Raw genomic sequence first — 24,837 nt, 5'->3', positions numbered from 1 at the left:
GAAGAGAGACGGGTAGTGAACACTAAAGGGAACAGCAGAAGAAGAGAGACGGGTAGTAAACACTAAAGGGAACAGCAGAAGAGAGACGGGTAGTGAACACTAAAGGGAACAGCAGAAGAGAGACGGGTAGTGAACACTAAAGGGAACAGCAGAAGAGAGACGGGTAGTGAACACTAAAGGGAACAGCAGAAGAGAGACGGGTAGTGAACACTAAAGGGAACAGCAGAAGAAGAGAGACGGGTAGTGAACACTAAAGGGAACAGCAGAAGAAGACAGACGGGTAGTGAACACTAAAGGGAACAGCAGAAGAGAGACGGGTAGTGAACACTAAAGGGAACAGCAGAAGAAGACAGACGGGTAGTAAACACTAAAGGGAACAGCAGAAGAAGAGAGACGGGTAGTGAACACTAAAGGGAACAGCAGAAGAGAGACGGGTAGTGAACACTAAAGGGAACAGCAGAAGAAGACAGACAGGTAGTGAACACTAAAGGGAACAGCAGAAGAAGACAGACGGGTAGTAAACACTAAAGGGAACAGCAGAAGAAGAGAGAATTCAAGTCATTGGTTTATATAATAATGTGCAGCGAAGCGGGCATTATTCCTTACTGAAAAGAGTGTGTGTAAACACTAGACAGGACATTAACAGACAACAGCTAATAATGACCTTCTTATTATCAGTGATTGTTATTCTTTGCTTCTTAAACAAAGGTATCTGTCTCCGTCTCTCACAGCGGAGACTTCCCGGTATCAAAGTGCCGAGCAGTATTTTTCATTTCAGCATTGGAACATTTATAGATAGCGTAGGAGGGAGGGACAGGTGTGTTCAGGTGATAAGAGGAAATATTTGCTTCAAATAATTCACCTGGCAGCTCCCCACACCTCGCCCTTCATTCCACAGCTGCACACGCCATCCACACACACCTGAACACACACCAATGGCGAGTCTCAAATGAATCGCTAGTACTGTGTATGCAGGGGCGGATCTACCGGGGTGGCATGGGGTGGCAACTGCCACCCTAAACAATAGCCTTGCCACCCCAGCTGCCACCCCAGTTGGCATCTTTGTTTTGAAAGAAAAGTTGTGGCTCATCGGACATTTATGAGAGAAAGTCTCTAATGTCCGAGTGCAAGTGAATGCAGCACAAGATGCACGTCATGTAACCCCTCCCCCGGTCCTGGCGCGAGAGTGGAAATATGATTGGTGGCGAATTCACTTGAACGGGGGGACGGCGCAAAACGAGAAGCCTTTCGGACCCAAGCACTGAAGGAATGAGGTAGTTGCGGTCTACAATGACAGAGAAGAGAATGTCAAGTTTGGCTGTACTCAGCATTGAATCAAAACGCACTACAGCTGTTGATCTTAATAAGTTTGTGAGGCGTTTTGCTGAACAAAATAGTAATCGCCGCATTCAGCTGTAATAGACATGCCAACTTGATGCTCTGCTCATGGATGACTCGATGAGAATAACAAACTGTTAAGATGATGACCTTGTATGCATGTATATATTTTTTTCTTTGAGGGGGTCTGCCCCCAAAAAACTGTTTTAAGTCCTGAAAAAGTAAAATAAGACGGTGTGTAAAACTACACTGCCCAGCCAACAGAAAGTAACCACTTTGATGTAACTAGGCCAGCAGGTAAGGGCTCTCCACTGGATCATAACTGCAGCGATGTTTTAGCTGAATACACGTTTTTTAACCCTAACTGATGCAGTTAGTCACTTCTTTAAATGTGTTCTTTCTGATGTAAAGTCAAGGTTGTAACTGTATATCAATAATTATATAATTACTTGTTTTTCAAATTTGAAGGAGGGTGAGCAGCATCTTGATGAACATTCATCATTAACTCCTCCAAAAAATATAGTTTATTCAATAATAAATGAATATGTGAATCATAACAGTTCTTCACTATATCTGTAAAGCGTCTTTGAGCACCTGTAAAAACGCTAACAAATTAAATCTATTATTATTATTATTTATTAACAGTGATTGACAGCTGATAGGAATAATATGATTGTTAATAGTATCATATTCATTCAGACAAACATCGATGAGACAGTTAATTAATGTACTTATTGCAGCAGTCTGCATAGATTCGTTCCCCTGCTGGTCTAAGAGTGAGGCAAACTCATTCAGTTATTGTTCAGTTAAAATTCATTAAATTACGCTGCCACCTTATATGTAAGGCTTTACTGATGTGCCACAATAATATCACGTATGTGATTGAGTTAAAATATTAATATTGTGGCTTTCCAAGTTAACATTGATTGTAGGGGTGTAACGGTTCACAAACATTTCGGTTCGGTACGTACCTCGTTTTTAGGTCACGGGTCGGTTCGGTACGTTTTCGGTACAGCAGAAAAAATTATCACAAAACATTACATATATTTTTTAAATTATTATTAAACTGTGACTAATGTATTCAAATAAATACAACATTTAATAAAATAAACATTAAGGTGCAGCATTTCGATGAACTGAAATAATCTGTATTTGAACTGTACTGTACTAGTACCTAAGCAGCCAGTTTGACATCAGGACTTGCTGGTCATTGTATTTTCATGTTGTTTAAAGAAAGATGAACTTGTCCACATGGCTGCTGAAAGGGCAGATCTGCTGGCACTAGCAATGTCTCCTGCTGTGGAGAACACCCTCTCTAGGGACAGAGGTAGCAGACACAGCCAGGTAGCGCTTTGCTAACATGGCAACATAAGGATATTTGGCGTTTGTAATAGCTCTGGCTCGGTCTGAACTCTCTGCGAGTGGTGGAGGCTACATGCTAGCGGGAGTTGGGTTTGCACTTCAGTCTTTTGGTACCGGTGATATTCACGTTCGGGTGATGCCTTTTCAAATGAGTATGCAAGTTTGATGTATTGCCAGCCGCGTAACCAATGTTAGTTGAACAATGCCGACAAACAGCTTTGGTTCGGTCCACCTGTCTTTGTCCGTCATCCTTGTACGTAACTGCGAAACCAAAATGTTCCCAAACCGGAGACTTCAATGATGCTGGAGGATTTTCAGCTCAACTTTATCTGCATTCGCCATTTCGACAGTTCCTCAAATTACTGACTACATTTGAACGCATCCCTCTGACCAGCTCTCATAGTATGCCTCTCGTCCAATGAAATTACTTGGTCGCTCTATGATATATACCTGAGATTATTTCCAGAACGTTGTTCATGTTCTCAATGTTTTACGTTTAACGCTATATTCGTTCGGTACACACGTGTACCGAACCGAAGGGCCCGTACCGAATAATTTCAGTACGGGTACGTGTACCGTTATACCCCTAATTGATTGATATGATTGCGATTTAAATCAGCATATACTTCTGTCAGGGGATGCCACCCCTCAAAATCTCCTGCCACCCTCTTGCCCCCCCATGAATATTTGTCTAGATCCGCCCCTGTGTGTATGCAAGAACAGCTTTTGTGCATAATGTCTCAATATGTCAAATGTCTGTCAAGATGCACCATTAGTACCGGATATTTCTCTCATAACGGTAAAAAAGATGAACGTGGAACGCTGGACACTTCTCACACTCAACGACCACCATCTTGGCTACGTAGCTAATGTTACATGTGGTGATCATTTGGATAATCTCCACATATTAACACCACTTTGTGATTTCTGAAGTAAAAAGCTAACGTTAGGCTATAAAGGAACTACAATTTCCTTCGGGATAAATAAAGTACTATCTTATCTTATCTTACAACAAGGTCATATGACTTCGCCACCGCTAAGCTATAGGAGGCTAATGTTGGGCTATAAAGGAGCTACAGCACGGTCACATGACTTCACGTCACCACCACTAAGCTAAAGGAGGCTAATGTTGGGCTATAAAGGAGCTACAGCACGGTCACATGACTTCACGTCACCACCACTAAGCTAAAGGAGGCTAATGTTGGGCTATAAAGGAACTACAGCACGGTCACATGACTTCACGTCACCACCGCTAAGCTAAAGGAGGCTAATGTTGGGCTATAAAGGAACTACAGCACGGTCACATGACTTCACCTCACCACCGCTAAGCTAAAGGAGGCTAATGTTGGGCTATAAAGGAACTACAGCACGGTGACATGACTTCACGTCACCTACGCTAAGCTAAAGGTGGCTAATGTTGGGCTATAAAGGAACTACAGCACGGTCACATGACTTCACCTCACCACCGCTAAGCTAAAGGAGGCTAATGTTGGGCTATAAAGGAACTACAGCATGGTGACATGACTTCACGTCACCACCGCTAAGCTAAAGGAGGCTAATGTTGGGCTATAAAGGAACTACAGCACGGTCACATGACTTCACTTCGCCACCGCTAAGCTATAGATATAAATGACATCCTGTCTAAACATCAGTCAGGATTCAGAAAGCAGCACAGCACCATCACTGCCACAATTTTAGATAATAAGCAGAGTTGTGCAGCTCTGTTTATTGACCTTTCCAAAGCGTTTGACACCGTTGATCATCTCATCTTAAAGCTGAGGCTACTCAGTATCGGCATATCCAGCCTTGCAGTGGGTGGTTTGAGAACTACCTCTCTGAAAGGTCCCCATGTGTTCACTTTGATGGGCTGTCTTCTGAGTGGTTAAACATTTCTAATGGTGTACCACAAGGTTCTGTTTTAGGACCACTTTTATTCTCCATATATATTAACAGCGTAGGTGAAAATGTGGATGAAGCTACTTTACATTATGCGGATGATACTGTGATGTATTGTGCAGGTCCCTCATTCAGGAGGCTGGTGTTAAATTACAGGCTGTTTCTAACACTACTCAGACTCAGCTCTCTGAACTAAAGCTTCTTTTAAATGTGGATCAAACCAAGGTGATGCTCTTTCTAAAGCTAAAAAGACTCCAGAGCCTGTTTTAGATATTGTAACTACGCAAGGAACAAAACTTGAAGTTGTTGCCTGTTACAAATACCTTGGTATCTGGCTTGATGATTGTCTCTCTTTTAAACTTCAGGTCAATAACCTGCTAAAAGAGCTGAGGGTTAGGCTAGGTTTCTTTTTCAGAAACAAGTCCTGCTTCTCGCTTGAGGCCAGGAAAAGGCTCTGTGACCTTTGACCTGTGCTGGACTCTGGGGATCTGGTCTATATGAATGCACCGGCCCATTGCCTGGTCAAGTTAGATGCTGCGTATCACAGCGCTCTGAGATGTGTGACTGACTGTAAAGCATTAACCCATCACTGCACCCTGTATGCAAGGGCTGGTTTGCTTTCACTAACTGTACGGAGGCTCAGTCACTGGTACATTTTTATATACAAAGCCATGCTAGGGAAACTTCCATCTTATATCTGCTCCCTGATCTCAAGGCGAAGTGTAAGTGGCTACTGCCTGAGATCGAATGCTGTGGTTTTATTAAATGAGCAGCTGCTAGGACTGTCTCAGGGAAGCAGCTTCTAGAAGCAGCTCCTCTGTCTTGGAATAGTCTGCACATTAAATGGAAACTGAACAATCTGGTGCCACTAAATGTTTTTAAAGCTCGGTTGGATGCTACTCAATCGGAAGCTATTGGTACCTGTTTATGTGGATAATTATGTAAATGATGCTGTATGATGTCCTTTTGTTGTTCTGTTTATGCTTTTATGTTTCATGTGGAACTACTTGAGCAGGTCTCCCTTGGAAAAGAGATCAATGATCTCAATGGGATTTTATCTGTATAAATAAAGGTTTGAAATGAATGAAATGAAAATAGGAGGCTAATGTTGGGCTATAAAGGAGCTACAGCACGGTCACATGACTTCACGTCACCACCGCTAAGCTAAAGGAGGCTAATGTTGGGCTATAAAGGAACTACAGCACGGTCACATGACTTCACGTCACCACCGCTAAGCTAAAGGAGGCTAATGTTGGGCTATAAAGGAACTACAGCACGGTCACATGACTTCACGTCACCATCGCAAAGCTAAAGGCGGCTAATGTTGGGATATAAAGGAACTACAGCACGGTCACATGACTTCACTTCGCCACCGCTAAGCTAAAGGCGGCTAATGTTGGGCTAACGTCTCAGACGAAAACAATACGATATTATTAAAACAACAAGGACGGGACAGTATTTGACAAAACAAGGAAGGAAATGAAATGATTGAGAGGATTTAAGGTGTGTAGCTGAAGACACACCTCAGGAGCACAAAGATGAAAGAATGCGTCAATATAAACTCTGAAGGTGCCGATAAATATTTTAAATGTCATCGTTAGTGTATGCTGCTAATTGCTCACGGAGATTGCTCAATCTGTCGAACAGCAGCCTTGCCTAAAGTATAGTGATTTAAAACGAGAAGAGGAAATTGAAGACTTGCTTAATTTGTCCTGCATGGGGAATTCAAAGTAATAATCTCCAGTTATAACAAACTATAGCTTTTCAATATGAATTTAATTCAAATGAATAGTGTAGTGCACCTGTAGATTAGATCTTAAACCTTTCTTTCATTAGTTACAAACTAAGCAGCAAGTACGAGCACAGTATTTTAAACAATAAATGATGGTGGTGTTAAATCATATACGGCTGCCAGTCCTCTCGGAGCTCCAGCAGTAATTACAGGTATTACTCAGGAATTCTCACGACAGTTTCAAATGGCACCAATAGTCACAATAAGAGCACTGTTCAACACACACACACACACACACACACACACACACACACACACACACACACACACACACACACACACACACACACACACACACACACACACACACACACACACACACACACACACACACACACACACACACACACACACACACACACACACACACACACACACACACACACACACACACACACACACACACACACACACACACACACACACACACACACACACACACACACACACACACACACACCTCCTGCTTACCAGGCAGCATGCAAAGTGAAATGCTAATCGTGCGAGGCCACAGACTCTGATATTTCAACGTTTACACTTGTTGTATTTCCTGCGCTCCCTTCATCGCTCTTCATGTTTCCGTGTGAAGAGCGAACTTCCTCTCACACATCGTGTTAATCCCAGGCTTAAGCATCGTGACAGCCTCACTGACAAACACCACGTCTGTGGGACTGGCAGACTGAATACGAACTGCAGAGAGACTCTTGGACTGCAGTTATCATAACCTCATAACATATTTTATTATACTTTCCATGAGACGCTAATGTCTCTCAGGCTTTTTCCAGGTTCCAAGGTTGCCGTTATATATTTGAAGTGTTCGAAGTGTTATATATTTGAAGTGTTCGACTCAACAGACTCAACAGAAGAGTGTCTTCACAGGCTGTGAAACGGTGACAGAACACTCTTCTTCTTGTGAGTCTGTTAAGTCTAATTTTACTGGACATAGTGGATCACATTCTGATCGTACAAGGAGTCATTGTTGTGGCTCTCAGATTTATTTTTCAAAGTTCTGCAGGCCTTCTGTTTCTAACTATTTGGTTTGGTAATGAGGCATTTTGTACGGAGGCTGACAGCTGAGGAAACACGCTGCAGCTTCAGAGGATGCAGATACAGAAACCCAAAGGCTCCACATGAAGAAACATCTCCAGCAGCTTGAGGAGACATGCAGCGTTTAGAGGACATTCAGCAACTTGAGGAGACATGCAGCGTTTAGAGGACATTCAGCAACTTGAGGAGACATGCAGCGTTTAGAGGACATTCAGCAACTTGAGGAGACATGCAGCGTTTAGAGGACATTCAGCAACTTGAGGAGACATGCAGCGTTTACTAAAAGCTGCAGAAACCAAACGCTGAAGAAGCTCAAAACACAACGGAGACCAGGGGACACTAAAGAGTGACGCACACAGCTGGGAGACCAGGGGACACTAAAGAGTGACGCACACAGCTGGGAGACCAGGGGACACTAAAGAGTGACGCACACAGCTGGGAGACCAGGGGACACTAAAGAGTGACGCACACAGCTGGGAGACCAGGGGACACTAAAGAGTGACGCACACAGCTGGAGACCAGGGGACACTAAAGAGTGACGCACACAGCTGGAGACCAGGGGACACTAAAGAGTGAGGCACACAGCTGGAGACCAGGGGACACTAAAGAGTGACGCACACAGCTGGAGACCAGGGACACTAAAGAGTGATGCAAATGCAAAGTGATTATAAGTGTGTGTGTGTGTGTGTGTGTGTGTGTGTGTGTGTGTGTGTGTGTGTGTGTCTCACCTGTATGACCCTGCGATGACCTCTTCACAGTCGATGATCAGGAACTTCTCGAGGACCTGACCGCTGAACTTCTTGCCGCTCTTTGTGCAGTACGTGTCCCCACAAGTAGTGCGAATACGCATATTCTGCACACACGCACACACACACACAGAACACACACACACACACACACACACACACACACACACACACACACACACACACACACACACACACACACACACAGAACACACATTAAGCTGAAGGCATAGGAGCATCTTTCTGTTGCATTACAGTTAGCAGAGGAACCTGTGTGTGACGGATAACTGGGAACATACAATATCATCTGTGGAGAACGCTGCTGTGTGTGTGTGTGTGTGTGTGTGTGTGTGTGTGTGTGTGTGTGTGTGTGTGTGTGTGTGTGTCTAAAGTCACACACAGTCAAACACTCTGAGTGACTTCTCTAATGTATGATCTATAACACATCGTTGTAACACTTACACCCTACACATTCTACTTCTCTGCATCACATGTTTACTTTTGTTTGTATAAACTTCTTTCAACTTTTGATATTTATATGAATATTTTTTATTCCATTTAATTTAATTTAACTTGTTTATATAATTTGCAGATTTCTACTCCAACTTCTTATTTGTGTACGTGTATTTAATTAAAGGTTGTCTTTATTCTATGTTTTATTTTAGCTTCTTATTTATATTTAAATATCCTTATTCTGATATATTGAATATTTTTATCGCACATTCATATTTTAACTTTAACTTTTGGAAATGTTCAGAGATGTTTGGGAACCTGAGAGAGCTGGTTTCTTTAAACAGACTCAAGGCGACTCTTAGATAGGAGCTTATCATTTGTCCCGCGCATGTAGCCGATGTCCCGCGCATGTAGCCGATGTCCCGCGCATGTAGCCTTTGTCCCGCGCATGTAGCCGATGTCCCGCGCATGTAGCCGATGTCCCGCGCATGTAGCCGATGTCCCACGCATGTAGCCTTTGTCCCGCGCATGTAGCCTTTGTCCCGCGCATGTAGCCTTTGTCCCGCGCATGTAGCCGATGTCCCGCGCATGTAGCCGATGTCCCACGCATGTAGCCGATGTCCCACGCATGTAGCCGATGTCCCACGCATGTAGCCGATGTACCGCGCATGTAGCCTTTGTCCCGCGCATGTAGCCGATGTCCCACGCATGTAGCCGATGTCCCACGCATGTAGCCTTTGTCCCACGCATGTAGCCTTTGTCCCACGCATGTAGCCGATGTCCCACGCATGTAGCCGATGTCCCACGCATGTAGCCTTTGTCCCACGCATGTAGCCTTTGTCCCGCGCATGTAGCCGATGTCCCACGCATGTAGCCGATGTCCCACGCATGTAGCCGATGTCCCACGCATGTAGCCGATGTCCCGCGCATGTAGCCGATGTCCCGCGCATGTAGCCGATGTCCCACGCATGTAGCCGATGTCCCACGCATGTAGCCGATGTCCCACGCATGCAGCCTTTGTCCCACGCATGTAGCCTTTGTCCCACGCATGTAGCCTTTGTCCCGCGCATGTAGCCGATGTCCCACGCATGCAGCCTTTGTCCCACGCATGTAGCCTTTGTCCCACGCATGTAGCCGATGTCCCACGCATGTAGCTTTTGTCCCACGCATGTAGCCGATGTCCCGCATGTGATTGACAGTCGCCCGTCTAAAACAAGGCTTTCATACAAAGGTGTGTAGAAAACGAGCGCGATCACCATGAGCGGAGTCAGATGTCGATCAGTCCCCAGAGGAAGGACTTAACGTATGGGTGCAGCCGGTGGAGGCAGATTCCACAGAGTTATTGTCAGATTTTGTTTTTCATTGCGCACGGAGGCGAATACGTTTTGAAGCTTCCCCGACACTCTCAAGAAACGCCCGGCTCATAAAGAACATATGGATCTATGGATACATTCCTCCTGACCGCAAAGCGATGAGGACCAGCAGCTGATTGAATGAACGCTGAGCGCACATGGCCGTCAGCTAGCCACGGGCATTTCTTTCTGGTCAGAATCACTTGTCATGTTGATTCCATTCTAAACAATGTAATGACTTACTTGCATACTTTGTGCAAACATTCACCTAAAGTAAAGCGTTGTTATTAATATTTATAAGCTAACAGTTTAATAGAAGTGTTTATTCTTAAGGGTTACACATCATATGAACATCTAATGTAGCTCTTAGCAACGCAGTAACGTGTCCCGCATTGTCCCACATGTTGCTTGTTGGCACCTGGTCCCTCTAAGACCAGGACTCTCTTGGAGCACCTTTCACGAAGCGCATTTCCCCGGGTACATTAGTAGTCAGATTGTGATTAAGTCCTCTTAGGGGTCAATGTGTGGCTGATTGCTCACAGCTACCCCATCATGTCAGTGAAGAGGAGCACCGACAGCTTTAGATCAAACCCACGTGAGGACTCTGTCCACTGATCCTCTCTCACACTGCAGTGAGGCTTCTAGAAGCTCAGTGGCACTGCTGAGTGTGCAGAACACTGATGCAACACACAGGAGACCACGCCCCGAGGACAAGTCTGTTTACTTTCACATATCTTGGACTGAAAGCGAACATGACACGGCTAAGGGCCTGTTCTTCATTAAAGAGCCTTACGCCATCAGCATGGTCTCCACTGTTAGAGCCAGCGCTTTGTTTCATAGGACCCTCATCGTGACGTCTGTAGTCAACACACTGTACAAGACTACAATTCCCACGGCACCTCCTCCGAAGCGACAGCGGTGCTCAGCAACCTGCGGGAAAGACGCGGTCGAGGAACAGTTTGTAACCGCTCAATTACCCTTTAAGTTATGAAGTTATATAAGCATTACCAAGACCGAAAGAATACCTACGTTGTTTGTTATTTTATTTTATTGTAAAGGTCTCTTTTCTTTGTGGCATGTGTAAACGTCTGTTATCTTATTTTGAGCAAACACATCGCATAATATCATCCAAACCATCGGAGGCCGAGCAACTCTTCAACTGTGAGTAATATGAAGGAATACAACGGGTTAAAACACGTCTGCTGAAGGCGTCTAGTGGCTCGAAAGAAGAACAAGGAAGCCACGACTTCTACTGTGATAAGTATTCATCCTTTGATCCATGACTGTGAGCGCAGCCTGCGTGGATATCAGGCAGGTTCCTGCGGTCGCGTGTACCTGCTGTCCTCGGTCAAATGTTACCCGGCAGGTTTAAAACCTGTTAAGCCCGAAGGCCGTGATTTTTTTTATACACACTCACACAAATATTTTTAATATTTTTTTAAGAATATTTTTTTTTATTTCAATATTTTTTATTTTATTTTTTTGAATGGAATGAATACCTATAGTGATGATTCAATGTAATACAATGATTTGTATAGTCTGGTATCTGAAAAAGGTCAAATGGCACTGATGGAACCAAATGTGCCCAAATGTGCCCAAAGCTTATTCCGCCTGGACTTTATTTTCATAAACCTCTCTAAAAAGGTCAAATGTCACTTGTTTTGCCTCAATCTTGATACAGGGTACTTATTATATGTTATACTTTGGATTCCTAAAGCTTTTAGGCTACTAACCCATCATTCAAGGTTGGTCTTCACTATAAGTAATGGGTTTTCTTTAGGCGGAGACAGGAATTTACATTTTTTTGCTATGTTCCATCTGAATTTACTCTGACACAGAAACATCTATATTGATTCTGACACTAATACATCCAACTCACAGATGAAACCTTGCTTTGATAACAACAATTATTCATATAAACCTTTTAGAAGTGAAGTTACAGTCATTTGTTCTGGGAATGTCATTTTCGAGCCTGAAACCTGAAAAACAGGCTCGGGGCTTAACATGAAGGATCCTTTCTAGGAAGGATCCTTTCTAGGAAGGCGCCAGAAGAAGAATATAGCTTAAGATGTGTGACACGGATTAGAGTGATTATTTACACTGTCCACTGTGTCGGGAACATGTGCAAAGGTTAAGTAGACATGTAGAACGCATCCATCTGAGGTTGAACTATAAATAAAAAAGTACTCACACTCATGTGCGAGCTCTGGATATCGAGCGCGGTGCACATATCGGTGAAGGAGTCGATGTTCTTCTCGTCCAGCAGGATGTAAACGGGGACTCGCCGCTTATTGGACGCTTGAATCAAATCACAAAGAAGATCCACGTCCGTGAACACGTCCATCACCAGGGCGATCACCTGAAGAGAGAGGACTCTTTAAAGTAAAGACACTACATACAGCTGAACGTCAGCAGGAGAGGACTCTTTAAAGTAGAGACACTACATACAGCTGAACATCAGCAGGAGAGGACTCTTTAAAGTAAAGACACTACATACAGCTGAACATCAGCAGGAGAGGACTCTTTAAAGTAGAGACACTACATACAGCTGAACATCAGCAGGAGAGGACTCTTTAAAGTAAAGACACTACATACAGCTGAACATCAGCAGGAGAGGACTCTTTAAAGTAGAGACACTACATACTGATATACACCTGAACATCAGCAGGAGAGGACTCTTTAAAGTAAAGACACTACATACAGCTGAACATCAGCAGCAGAGGACTCTTTAAAGTAGAGACACTACATACTGATATACACCTGAACATCAGCAGGAGAGGACTCTTTAAAGTTGAGACACTACATACTGATATACACCTGAACATCAACAAGAGAGGACTCTTTAAAGTAGAGACACTACATACTGATATACACCTGAACATCAGCAGGAGAGGACTCTTTAAAGTTGAGACACTACATACTGATATACACCTGAACATCAACAAGAGAGGACTCTTTAAAATTGAGACACTACATACTGATATACACCTGAACATCAACAAGAGAGGACTCTTTAAAGTAGAGACACTACATACTGATATACACCTGAACATCAGCAGGAGAGGACTCTTTAAAGTTGAGACACTACATACTGATATACACCTGAACATCAACAAGAGAGGACTCTTTAAAGTAGAGACACTACATACTGATATACACCTGAACATCAGCAGGAGAGGACTCTTTAAAGTAGAGACACTACATACTGATATACACCTGAACATCAGCAGGAGAGGACTCTTTAAAGTAGAGACACTACATACTGATATACACCTGAACATCAGCAGGAGAGGACTCTTTAAGTAGAGACACTACATACTGATATACACCTGAACATCAGCAGGAGAGGACTCTTTAAAGTAGAGACACTACATACTGATATACACCTGAACATCAGCAGGAGAGGACTCTTTAAAGTAGAGACACTACATACTGATATACACCTGAACATCAGCAGGAGAGGACTCTTTAAAGTAGAGACACTACATACTGATATACACCTGAACATCAGCAGGAGAGGACTCTTTAAAGTAGAGACACTACATACTGATATACACCTGAACATCAGCAGGAGAGGACTCTTTAAAGTAGAGACACTACATACTGATATACACCTGAACATCAGCAGGAGAGGACTCTTTAAAGTAGAGACACTACATACTGATATACACCTGAACATCAGCAGGAGAGGACTCTTTAAAGTAGAGACACTACATACTGATATACACCTGAACATCAGCAGGAGAGGACTCTTTAAAGTAGAGACACTACATACTGATATACACCTGAACATCAGCAGGAGAGGACTCTTTAAAGTAGAGACACTACATACTGATATACACCTGAACATCAGCAGGAGAGGACTCTTTAAAGTAGAGACACTACATACTGATATACACCTGAACATCAGCAGGAGAGGACTCTTTAAAGTAGAGACACTACATACTGATATACACCTGAACATCAGCAGGAGAGGACTCTTTAAAGTAGAGACACTACATACTGATATACACCTGAACATCAGCAGGAGAGGACTCTTTAAAGTAGAGACACTACATACTGATATACACCTGAACATCAGCAGGAGAGGACTCTTTAAAGTAGAGACACTACATACTGATATACACCTGAACATCAGCAGGAGAGGACTCTTTAAAGTAGAGACACTACATACTGATATACACCTGAACATCAGCAGGAGAGGACTCTTTAAAGTAGAGACACTACATACTGATATACACCTGAACATCAGCAGGAGAGGACTCTTTAAAGTAGAGACACTACATACTGATATACACCTGAACATCAGCAGGAGAGGACTCTTTAAAGTAGAGACACTACATACTGATATACACCTGAACATCAGCAGGAGAGGACTCTTTAAAGTAGAGACACTACATACTGATATACACCTGAACATCAGCAGGAGAGGACTCTTTAAAGTAGAGACACTACATACTGATATACACCTGAACATCAGCAGGAGAGGACTCTTTAAAGTAGAGACACTACATACTGATGTACACCTGAACATCAGCAGGAGAGGACTCTTTAAAGTAGAGACACTACATACTGATATACACCTGAACATCAGCAGGAGAGGACTCTTTAAAGTAGAGACACTACATGCTGATATACACCTGAACATCAGCAGGAGAGGACTCTTTAAAGTAGAGACACTATATACTGATATACACCTGAACATCAGCAGGAGAGGACTCTTTATGTAACAAATGTAAAATTTGTGATATTGGGCTATATATAAACATTGATTGATGAAACACATTACATATTTTACATACACACATTAAAAGACTGTAGATCAAATATTTAAAGGCTTTTTTGTCGTATGCAATGAACATCTGAAGAACCAGTTTCTTCCAACAGTGCCAAACACTGCAATTAGGACATAAAAGTAGGGATGCTCGATTATGGCAAAAACCATCATCTCAATTATTTGGGTCGATAATTGATATCACGATTATTACCTTACATTGCATTTAGCTGACGCTTTTATCCAAAGCGACTTACAATAAGTGCGTTCGACCAACAAAATACAACCTTGAAGAAAACAGAATCATAAAGTACATCAGGTTTCATAGAGCCAAGCATTCCAAGTGCTACTCAACTGGCTTTAGAGGAGCCAGTCCTTTGTTAGTATATAAGTGCTTTGTTAGTAGTTCTATCCTCGAGGTGGAGTCGAGAGAGATGAGTTTCAGTCTGGAAGGTGTGTGAGCTTTCTGCTGTCCTGATGTCAGTGGGAGCTCGTTCCACCATCTTGGAGCCAGGACAGCAAACCCACGTGTTCCTGCTGATGGAACTTGGGTCCCCCTCGCAGCGAGGGTGCAGCGAGTCGTCTGGCTGATGCAGAGCGTAGTGCACGTGCTGGGGTGCACGGTTTAACCATGTCCTGGATGTAGGAAGGGCCAGATCCATTCGCAGCATGGTACGCAAGCACCAGGGTCTTGAAGTGGATTCTAGCAGTTACCGGAAGCCAGTGGAGGGAGCGGAGGAGCGGCGTGGGGTGGAACATTCAGGAAGGTTGAAGACCAGGCGAGCCGCTGCATTCTGGATGAGAGAGGTGGGATGGCACATGCAGGGAGACCAGCCAGGAGGGAGCTGCAGTAGTCTAGTGAGGTGACGAGAGCCTGGACCAGAACCTGCGTGGCTTTCTGGGTCAGCTGGGGACGCATCCTCCTGATGCTGTTGACATGCATAGAGAAGGAGGAAGAGTGTGTGTGTGTGTGTGTGTGTGTGTGTGTGTGTGTGTGTGTGTGTGTGTGTGTGTGTGTGTGTGTGTGTGTGTGTGTGTGTGTGTGTGTGTGTGGTGACTCATGCAGCGTGTGCCCGACGGTCTTCCAGTGAACTGACTGTTATTTATGAGATTATTCTGCGACATTCTGCAACAGAGCTGATGGCTGGTGAATAATTCGGACATTATTTATTGCTTTTGTTTTATTTTGACAGCTTTCTCAGAGCCTGTCGGGTCAGAGGTCATCACGGGGTCAGAGGTCATCACGGGGTCAGAGGTCATCAGTGGCAGCAGAGCTTCTGTTTGAAGTGACATTAACATGTCAGAGAGTAAGTCCAGTAACAGAGAGTCAGACTGCAGAACGACTCAAAGGAGACAGAAGACGTCCACAGAGACACAGAGGGACGGCACACGGACACACATGATGACCGAAAGTCAAACTGACTGAATACAGATGGGAAACTACCAAAATAAGACAAAACAAAAAGCTGTGAAAAACAACTATAAAAAGGGACATTTCTAAAAAGACACAAAAACATTTCCCAACGATGGAAACGACTGCAATATAATGCAACATGACTATAAAGACAACAAAAGCAACTATGAGAGACACTCAACGACAACGCAAGACTACCACGGAAAGAAACAAATGACAAGAGGAAGGTGTGCAAAACGACTACAAGACAACACGTGTACAAAGACACAACAGACTACTACAATAAGACAACATGACGATGAATGATGGCATAGAGATGCAAAACACACAAAGAGACACAAAAAGCCTGCAAAACACGTTCAAAAGACGAGAAAGAGAGACAAGACGTCCACAAAAACACAAAGCAACTGCTGAGAGAATCCAAAAGGCTACAGAGAGCAGACACAAGATGGCTAGATACAGAGGCAACACTCCCAAGATGAGACACACAGATACAGAGTGACGTACACAGCTGGAGACCAGGGGACACTAAAGAGTGACGTACACAGCTGGAGACCAGGGGACACTAAAGAGTGACGTACACAGCTGGAGACCAGGGGACACTAAAGAGTGACACACACAGCTGGAGACCAGGGGACACTAAAGAGTGACGTACACAGCTGGAGACCAGGGGACACTAAAGAGTGACGTACACAGCTGGAGACCAGGGGACACTAAAGAGTGACGCACACAGCTGGAGACCAGGGGACACTAAAGAGTGACGCACACAGCTGGAGACCAGGGGACACTAAAGAGTGACGCACACAGCTGGAGACCAGGGGACACTAAAGAGTGACGTACACAGCTGGAGACCAGGGGACACTAAAGAGTGACGTACACAGCTGGAGACCAGGGGACACTAAAGAGTGACGCACACAGCTGGAGACCAGGGGACACTAAAGAGTGACGCACACAGCTGGAGACCAGGGGACACTAAAGAGTGACGTACACAGCTGGGAGACCAGGGGACACTAAAGAGTGACGTACACAGCTGGGAGACCAGGGGACACTAAAGAGTGACGTACACAGCTGGGAGACCAGGGGACACTAAAGAGTGACGTACACAGCTGGAGACCAGGGGACACTAAAGAGTGACGCACACAGCTGGGAGACCAGGGGACACTAAAGAGTGACGTACACAGCTGGAGACCAGGGGACACTAAAGAGTGACGTACACAGCTGGAGACCAGGGGACACTAAAGAGTGACGTACACAGCTGGAGACCAGGGGACACTAAAGAGTGACGCACACAGCTGGGAGACCAGGGGACACTAAAGAGTGACGTACACAGCTGGAGACCAGGGGACACTAAAGAGTGACGTACACAGCTGGAGACCAGGGGACACTAAAGAGTGACGCACACAGCTGGAGACCAGGGGACACTAAAGAGTGACGTACACAGCTGGAGACCAGGGGACACTAAAGAGTGACGTACACAGCTGGGAGACCAGGGGACACTAAAGAGTGACGTACACAGCTGGGAGACCAGGGGACACTAAAGAGTGACGCACACAGCTGGAGACCAGGGGACACTAAAGAGTGACGTACACAGCTGGAGACCAGGGGACACTAAAGAGTGACTCACACAGCTGGAGACCAGGGGACACTAAAGAGTGACGCACACAGCTGGAGACCAGGGGACACTAAAGAGTGACGCACACAGCTGGGAGTCCAGGGGACACTAAAGAGTGACGTACACAGCTGGGAGACCAGGGGACACTAAAGAGTGACACACACAGCTGGAGACCAAGGGACACTAAAGAGTGACGCACACAGCTGGGAGACCAGGGGACACTAAAGAGTGACGCACACAGCTGGGAGACCAGGGGACAGTAAAGAGTGACGCACACAGCTGGGAGACCAGGGGACAGTAAAGAGTGACGCACACAGCTGGGAGAACAGGGGACACTAAAGAGTGACGCACACAGCTGGGAGACCAGGGGACACTAAAGAGTGACGCACACAGCTGGGAGACCAGGGGACACTAAAGAGTGACGTACACAGCTGGGAGACCAGGGGACACTAAAGAGTGACGCACACAGCTGGGAGACCAGGGGACACTAAAGAGTGACGCACACAGCTGGGAGACCAGGAGACACTAAAGAATGACGCACACAGCTGGAGACCAGGGGACACTAAAGAGTGACGCACACAGCTGGGAGACCAGGGGACACTAAAGAGTGACGCACACAGCTGGGAGACCAGGGGACACTAAAGAGTGACGCACACAGCTGGGAGACCAGGTGACACTAAAGAGTGACGCACACAGCTGGAGACCAGGGGACACTAAAGAGTGACGCACACAGCTGGGAGACCAGGGGACACTAAAGAGTGACGCACACAGCTGGGAGACCAGGGGACACTAAAGAGTGACGCACACAGCTGGGAGACCAGGGGACACTAAAGAGTGACGCACACAGCTGGGAGACCGGGGGACAGTAAAGAGTGACGCACACAGCTGGGAGACCGGGGGACACTAAAGAGTGACGCACACAGCTGGAGACCAGGGGACACTAAAGAGTGACGCACACAGCTGGGAGACCAGGGGACACTAAAGAGTGACGCACACAGCTGGGAGACCAGGAGACACTAAAGAGTGACGCACACAGCTGGGAGACCAGGGGACACTAAAGAGTGACGCACACAGCTGGGAGACCGGGGGACACTAAAGAGTGACGCACACAGCTGGGAGACCGGGGGACACTAAAGAGTGACGCACACAGCTGGGAGACCGGGGGACAGTAAAGAGTGACGCACACAGCTGGGAGACCAGGGAACACTAAAGAGTGATGCACACAGCTGGGAGAACAGGGGACAGTAAAGAGTGACGCACGCAGCTGGGAGACCAGTGGACACTAAAGAGTGACGCACACAGCTGGGAGACCAGGGGACACTAAAGAGTGAAGCACACAGCTGGAGACCAGGGGACACTAAAGAGTGACGTACACAGCTGGGAGACCAGGGGACACTAAAGAGTGACGCACACAGCTGGGAGACCAGGGGACACTAAAGAGTGACGCACACAGCTGGGAGACCAGTGGACACTAAAGAGTGACGCACACAGCTGGGAGACCAGGGGACACTAAAGAGTGACGCACACAGCTGGGAGACCAGGGGACACTAAAGAGTGACGTACACAGCTGGGAGACCAGGGGACACTAAAGAGTGACGCACACAGCTGGGAGACCAGGGGACACTAAAGAGTGACGCACACAGCTGGGAGACCAGGGGACACTAAAGAGTGACGCACACAGCTGGGAGGCCAGGAGACACTAAAGAGTGACGCACACAGCTGGAGACCAGGGGACACTAAAGAGTGACGCACACAGCTGGGAGACCAGGGGACACTAAAGAGTGACGCACACAGCTGGGAGACCAGGGGACAGTAAAGAGTGACGCACACAGCTGGAGACCAGGGGACACTAAAGAGTAACGCACACAGCTGGAGACCAGGGGACACTAAAGAGTGATGCACACAGCTGGGAGACCAGGGGACACTAAAGAGTGACGCACACAGCTGGGAGACCAGGAGACACTAAAGAGTGACGCACACAGCTGGGAGACCAGGGGACACTAAAGAGTGACGCACACAGCTGGGAGACCAGGAGACACTAAAGAGTGACGCACACAGCTGGAGACCAGGGGACACTAAAGAGTGACGCACACAGCTGGGAGACAAGTTGCTGAATGTCCTCTAAACGCTGCATGTCTCCTCAAGCTGCTGGATGTCCTCTAAACGCTGCATGTCTCCTCAAGCTGCTGGATGTCCTCTAAACGCTGCATGTCTCCTCAAGCTGCTGAATGTCCTCTAAACGCTGCATGTCTCCTCAAGCTGCTGAATATGTTTCTTCATGTGGAACCTTTGTGTTTTATATCTGCATCCTCTGAAGCCGTGTTGTTGAAGTGTTCCGGGTCGTTGTAGCACGTTAGCGCTTGTCGGCCTCCGGACCGTAGAGAGCTAACAGAGAGTTTCCCCTGAGGTCTGGTTGCTAAGCGAGTGCCTGCTCACAGAGAAGAGGATCCAGCCTGACAGCGGGGGGGCGGGGCCGGGGGGGGGGGGGACCTCTGCAGGCAGAAAGGATGCATTCAGGTGGAAACATGGAAAACAAAAAGTGCCGACACAGGAAGAGACGTGTTAGTCAGGACACAACGCCATCGCTCGCTGTGCAGGCATACTCAGGTTCCTACGTCACTGTGAAGCCTAACCCTCCTTGCCTCCTTGCCTCCTTTCCTTCTACGTTGTGCAAAACAAAGAGACAAGTATCATTACTAGATAACTCCAGAATGATACACAGAACGGCTGGACACAAACTAGCCCAGATCAAAGAGACAACATGTCACAGAGACACAGAAGACTGCAAAGAGAGGCCAACTGCCGACAGCAGGGGTGTCAAACTCAAGGCCCGGGGGCCAAATCCGGCCCGCGACTTCATTTGATGTGGCCCGCAAGAGCTTGCAAAGAATATAATATACAATACAATTGTATTGTCATATGTACATAGCTACAGTGTAGTTATGACAAAGAAATGCTTAGGTCACCTCCAACAGTGCAACACAATAACACAGATACAAGTGTGCAAGTAAATACAATGTAATAGAAATAGTGCAGAATAGTTTATATACAAGTCACTGGCATATGGATATATATAAGTTGCAAACAGATTCATGTTATGGATGTTCTTTCATTGTTGAATATCTGCTTTCACTGATGTGCGCCAGACTTCTGCTTTCAGACGCAGTTATCTATGAAGTTATTACCAGGACTGATGAGAATCCGATGCAGAGCCAATAATATAATACATTATTTAATATATATTTATATATGTATATTTATATATGTATATTTATATCGTCTTAAAGTTGCAACCGGCCCTTTGAGTGCATCCATAATGCTGATGTGGCCCGCGATGAAATTGAGTTTGACACCCCTGGCCTACAGGAAGGTGACGTAAACAACAACAACAACAACAACAACAACAAGACTAAACAACTGCTGCAAAAAGACCAGATAGACACAAAGGAACCGTAAAGACTGGCTTTTAATGTGTGAATAAGGTTGTGTTGTTGTTGTTGTTGTGGTATATATAATGTGGCAGGACTACCACTAGTAGGTGGCAGCATCCAAAATAAAAACAGCAATCATTTAAATAACTGTAGATTATTGTTAGTTGTGCAAAAGTAAGTCAAAGTCGTTGCGTTGGGATCAAAGTATACTAATATAAAAGCACAATGTTGTCTACTAAAATGTGGTAGGAGTAAAAGGTATTATACAAATAAGATACTACTCAGGTAGTGTACAAGTACCTCAATATTAGGTACAGTACTTTAAAAGTACTCACGAGCCCAATGAACATAGACAACATCCTAAAGCACAGGGAGATGCTAACCTACCAGACGAAGACACTGACTGCCACAAAGGACACAAAGGACACAAAGGACACTGATATATATGTGCCGATATAAAACAGCAACAGTTATTGATTGTTGATTGTTGTTATTGACAGCACCCTGCATGATCCACGAGCTCAAAGCCGCAGATACCACATGTCAGAGTTGGAAGAACTTTAAAATAGTGGTGGAGAAGTATAAAGTATGCAAAACTACCAAAACAAGACTCCAGAAAGACGTAATAAAAAGATATATGTACTGACATACAATAGCAGCACTTCGGGGGATGTGTGTTCATTAAAGCTACACGATGCTCATGGTTCTGTGACGGCATACTTTCAGACACTGCTCCTGACACGAAGACGGGTCAAAAGCAGAATGTGAAAGTCCCCTGCTCTGTGGGACGATGAATGGTGGATCAAATACAAATCAACCCTAACCCAAAAATAAGTATTATGGAGTAAAAAGTACAATATTGGCTTCCGAAGAGAGTATAAAGTGCAACACTACCAAATGACTCAAAACACAGACTGATCTATAAATAGCTCATGTCAAGTGAAAGCACACCTGTGAGTCTGTGAGCTCAGGTGCCCTCAGTATCCCCGCTTTGACCCCGAGCCTCTCACCTTCTTGGCCTGGTTGATCAGGGACCGGATCAGGTCCTTCACGTTGTGGCTCTTGTCCCTCTGGAAGTAGATCTGGGTCTCTGACGGCCCGAATCTGTTAGGGTTTTCCGGCCAGCCGAGCTCCAGCATCGGCGGCTCCTCATCGGACATCATGGGGAAATAAGTCCCGGAGGTGAGCTCGGACACATCCTCCTCGAAGTCCCGGTCATTGGAGCTGTCCGGCCCGCAGGAGGTCTTGGAGGCAGCGGCTGCAGAGTACCGGGTGATGTACTGGACCTCCTGCCGGGACAGGAAGCTCACCTCGCGCTCCTCCGTCAGCACCCTCCTGTACTCGTGCTCACCTTGCTCCAGGAGCGCGTCCGTGGCCAGGCGCGCCGCCTCGTTGTGGCTGAGCTCCAGAGAGGAGACCTGTCTCCACGGGTTCTTCACCTCCTCCAGCCGGGAAGAGAGCTTCCCCAGCGGCTTCCTGGCCGACTGAGCCGGCCTCAGACTCTCGGAGCTCTGCATGATTCAGACCTGATTAAAAAATCCTCAAACTAGTCCCTGAAATAAAGCGTCTCTACGCGCATTGTTGCAAAAGAGAAGACATCAGGACAAACTAAAGCAGCCCAGAATAAACTACACCGCTCCTGAAAACATGTTTTGAAGCCTCTAAAGTAGCTCTCCCTCCGCGCGGACACTCTTTAAAGTGCTTTTATATTCTGTCCCGGGAAATAGAAGCGCTTTTAATCCAAAGGAAGGACTTTTTCCTCCGAGGCTGTAATGGTCCTTGCTTCTCTAGTTCCCTGTCATGTCTCCGCAGCAGTGTGTGTGTGTGTGTGTGTGCGTGTGTGTGAGAGGTGTGTGTTTCCCTCTCACCTGTTGCTACCTGTCCTGTGATTGGTCCCCAGCTGGGAGAGAGTCTCCTCCCCCTTACCATCTTATCTCTCCAGTTTGCAACAGATATGCTACTTCCGGTAAATATTTCAAAAATAAAGGTCCCATGCGAGCCAGCACACCCGTATTGATAGTGTTTTATTTTTTTAGATCTAACATTTACCAATAATGCTGCTAAATCTGAGTCTCTACTTTAAAGAGTCCTCTCAGGTAGATATCAGTATGTAGTGTCTCTACTTTAAAGAGTCCTCTCCTGCTGATGTTCAGGTGTATATCAGTATGTAGTGTCTCTACTTTAAAGAGTCCTCTCCTGCTGATGTTCAGGTGTATATCAGTATGTAGTGTCTCTACTTTAAAGAGTCCTCTCCTGCTGATGTTCAGGTGTATATCAGTATGTAGTGCCTCTACTTTAAAGAGTCCTCTCCTGCTGATGTTCAGGTGTATATCAGTATGTAGTGTCTCTACTTTAAAGAGTCCTCTCCTGCTGATGTTCAGGTGTATATCAGTATGTAGTGTCTCTTCTTTAAAGAGTCCTCTCCTGCTGATGTTCAGGTGTATTTCAGTATGTAGCGTCTCTACTTTAAAGAGTCCTCTCCTGCTGATGTTCAGGTGTATATCAGTATGTAGTGCCTCTACTTTAAAGAGTCCTCTCCTGTTGATGTGCAGGTGTATATCAGTATGTAGTGTCTCTACTTTAAAGAGTCCCCTTCTGCTGATGTTCAGGTGTATATCAGTGTGTAGCATCTCTACTTTAAAGAGTCCTCTCCTGCTGATGTTCAGGTGTATATCAGTAGGCCTATGTAGTGTCTCTACTTTAAAGAGTCCTCTCCTGCTGATGTTCAGGTGTGTATCAGTATGTAGTGTCTCTACTTTAAAGAGTTCTCTCCTGCTGATGTTCAGGTGTATATCAGTATGTAGTGTCTCTACTTTAAAGAGTCCTCTCCTGCTGATGTTCAGGTGTATATCAGTATGTAGCGTCTCTACTTTAAAGAGTCCTCTCCTGCTGATGTTCAGGTGTATATCAGTATGTAGCGTCTCTACTTTAAAGAGTCCTCTCCTGCTGATGTTCAGGTGTATATCAGTATGTAGTGTCTCTACTTTAAAGAGTCCTCTCCTGCTGATGTTCAGGTGTATATCAGTATGTAGTGTCTCTACTTTAAAGAGTCCTCTCCTGCTGATGTTCAGGTGTATATCAGTATGTAGTGTCTCTACTTTAAAGAGTCCTCTCCTGCTGATGTTCAGGTGTATATCAGTATGTAGCTTCTCTACTTTAAAGAGTCCTCTCCTGCTGATGTTCAGGTGTATATCAGTATGTAGCATCTCTACTTTAAAGAGTCCTCTCCTGCTGATGTTCAGGTGTATATTGCCGGACTAAGTTCCGTACTTTGTGTATATTTTGTGATATTCGATTCAGAACAAACGACTGCAATCCATCCCACTTAATGCACAATAAAATACACGTTATAAAGATATATTGTATAGCTGTGCTTTAGTCAAATATACAATAACCAGTTTTATAAAATATCTCAACCTTTAAATCTTGTTTACGGCTCAACGTGTGCTTATTTTCAAGTGTAACGAATTCTGTGCTTTTATTTTGAAGGCAGCATTGCCTGACTTCCGGTTCTTCAGCGAGTCTGTTCGCAGAGCTGCCCTTTCTTTCCCAAAAGCAAAAAGCAACTCTGCCAGATCACTGTGATGTGTTATGGACCATAGTGGAAGACATGTTAGGAC

At 45.4% G+C, this 24,837-nt stretch overlaps 1 protein-coding gene across 1 annotated transcript in view; it reads right to left on the bottom strand.

Annotated features, from left to right (window-relative positions):
- The window catches only part of fam83c (family with sequence similarity 83 member C), a 35,383-nt gene extending 12,345 nt beyond the window's left edge, over positions 1-23,038 (bottom strand). The window contains exons 1-3 of the mRNA XM_034078272.2: positions 22,228-23,038; positions 12,178-12,345; positions 8,164-8,288 (exon numbers count right to left, since the gene is read on the bottom strand). Coding sequence (XP_033934163.1) covers positions 8,164-8,288; positions 12,178-12,345; positions 22,228-22,734 — 800 coding nt within the window. The 5' untranslated portion in view covers positions 22,735-23,038. The remainder of the gene's footprint in view (positions 1-8,163; positions 8,289-12,177; positions 12,346-22,227) is intronic.
- Between the last annotated feature and the right edge of the window lie 1,799 nt (positions 23,039-24,837).

Source organism: Pseudochaenichthys georgianus, unplaced genomic scaffold (genome assembly GCF_902827115.2).
Source record: "Pseudochaenichthys georgianus unplaced genomic scaffold, fPseGeo1.2 scaffold_405_arrow_ctg1, whole genome shotgun sequence".
NCBI classification, from domain to species: Eukaryota; Metazoa; Chordata; class Actinopteri; order Perciformes; family Channichthyidae; genus Pseudochaenichthys; species Pseudochaenichthys georgianus.
Note: the sequence above shows the minus strand (reverse complement) of the source record. Positions and strands in the feature narration are given on the sequence as shown.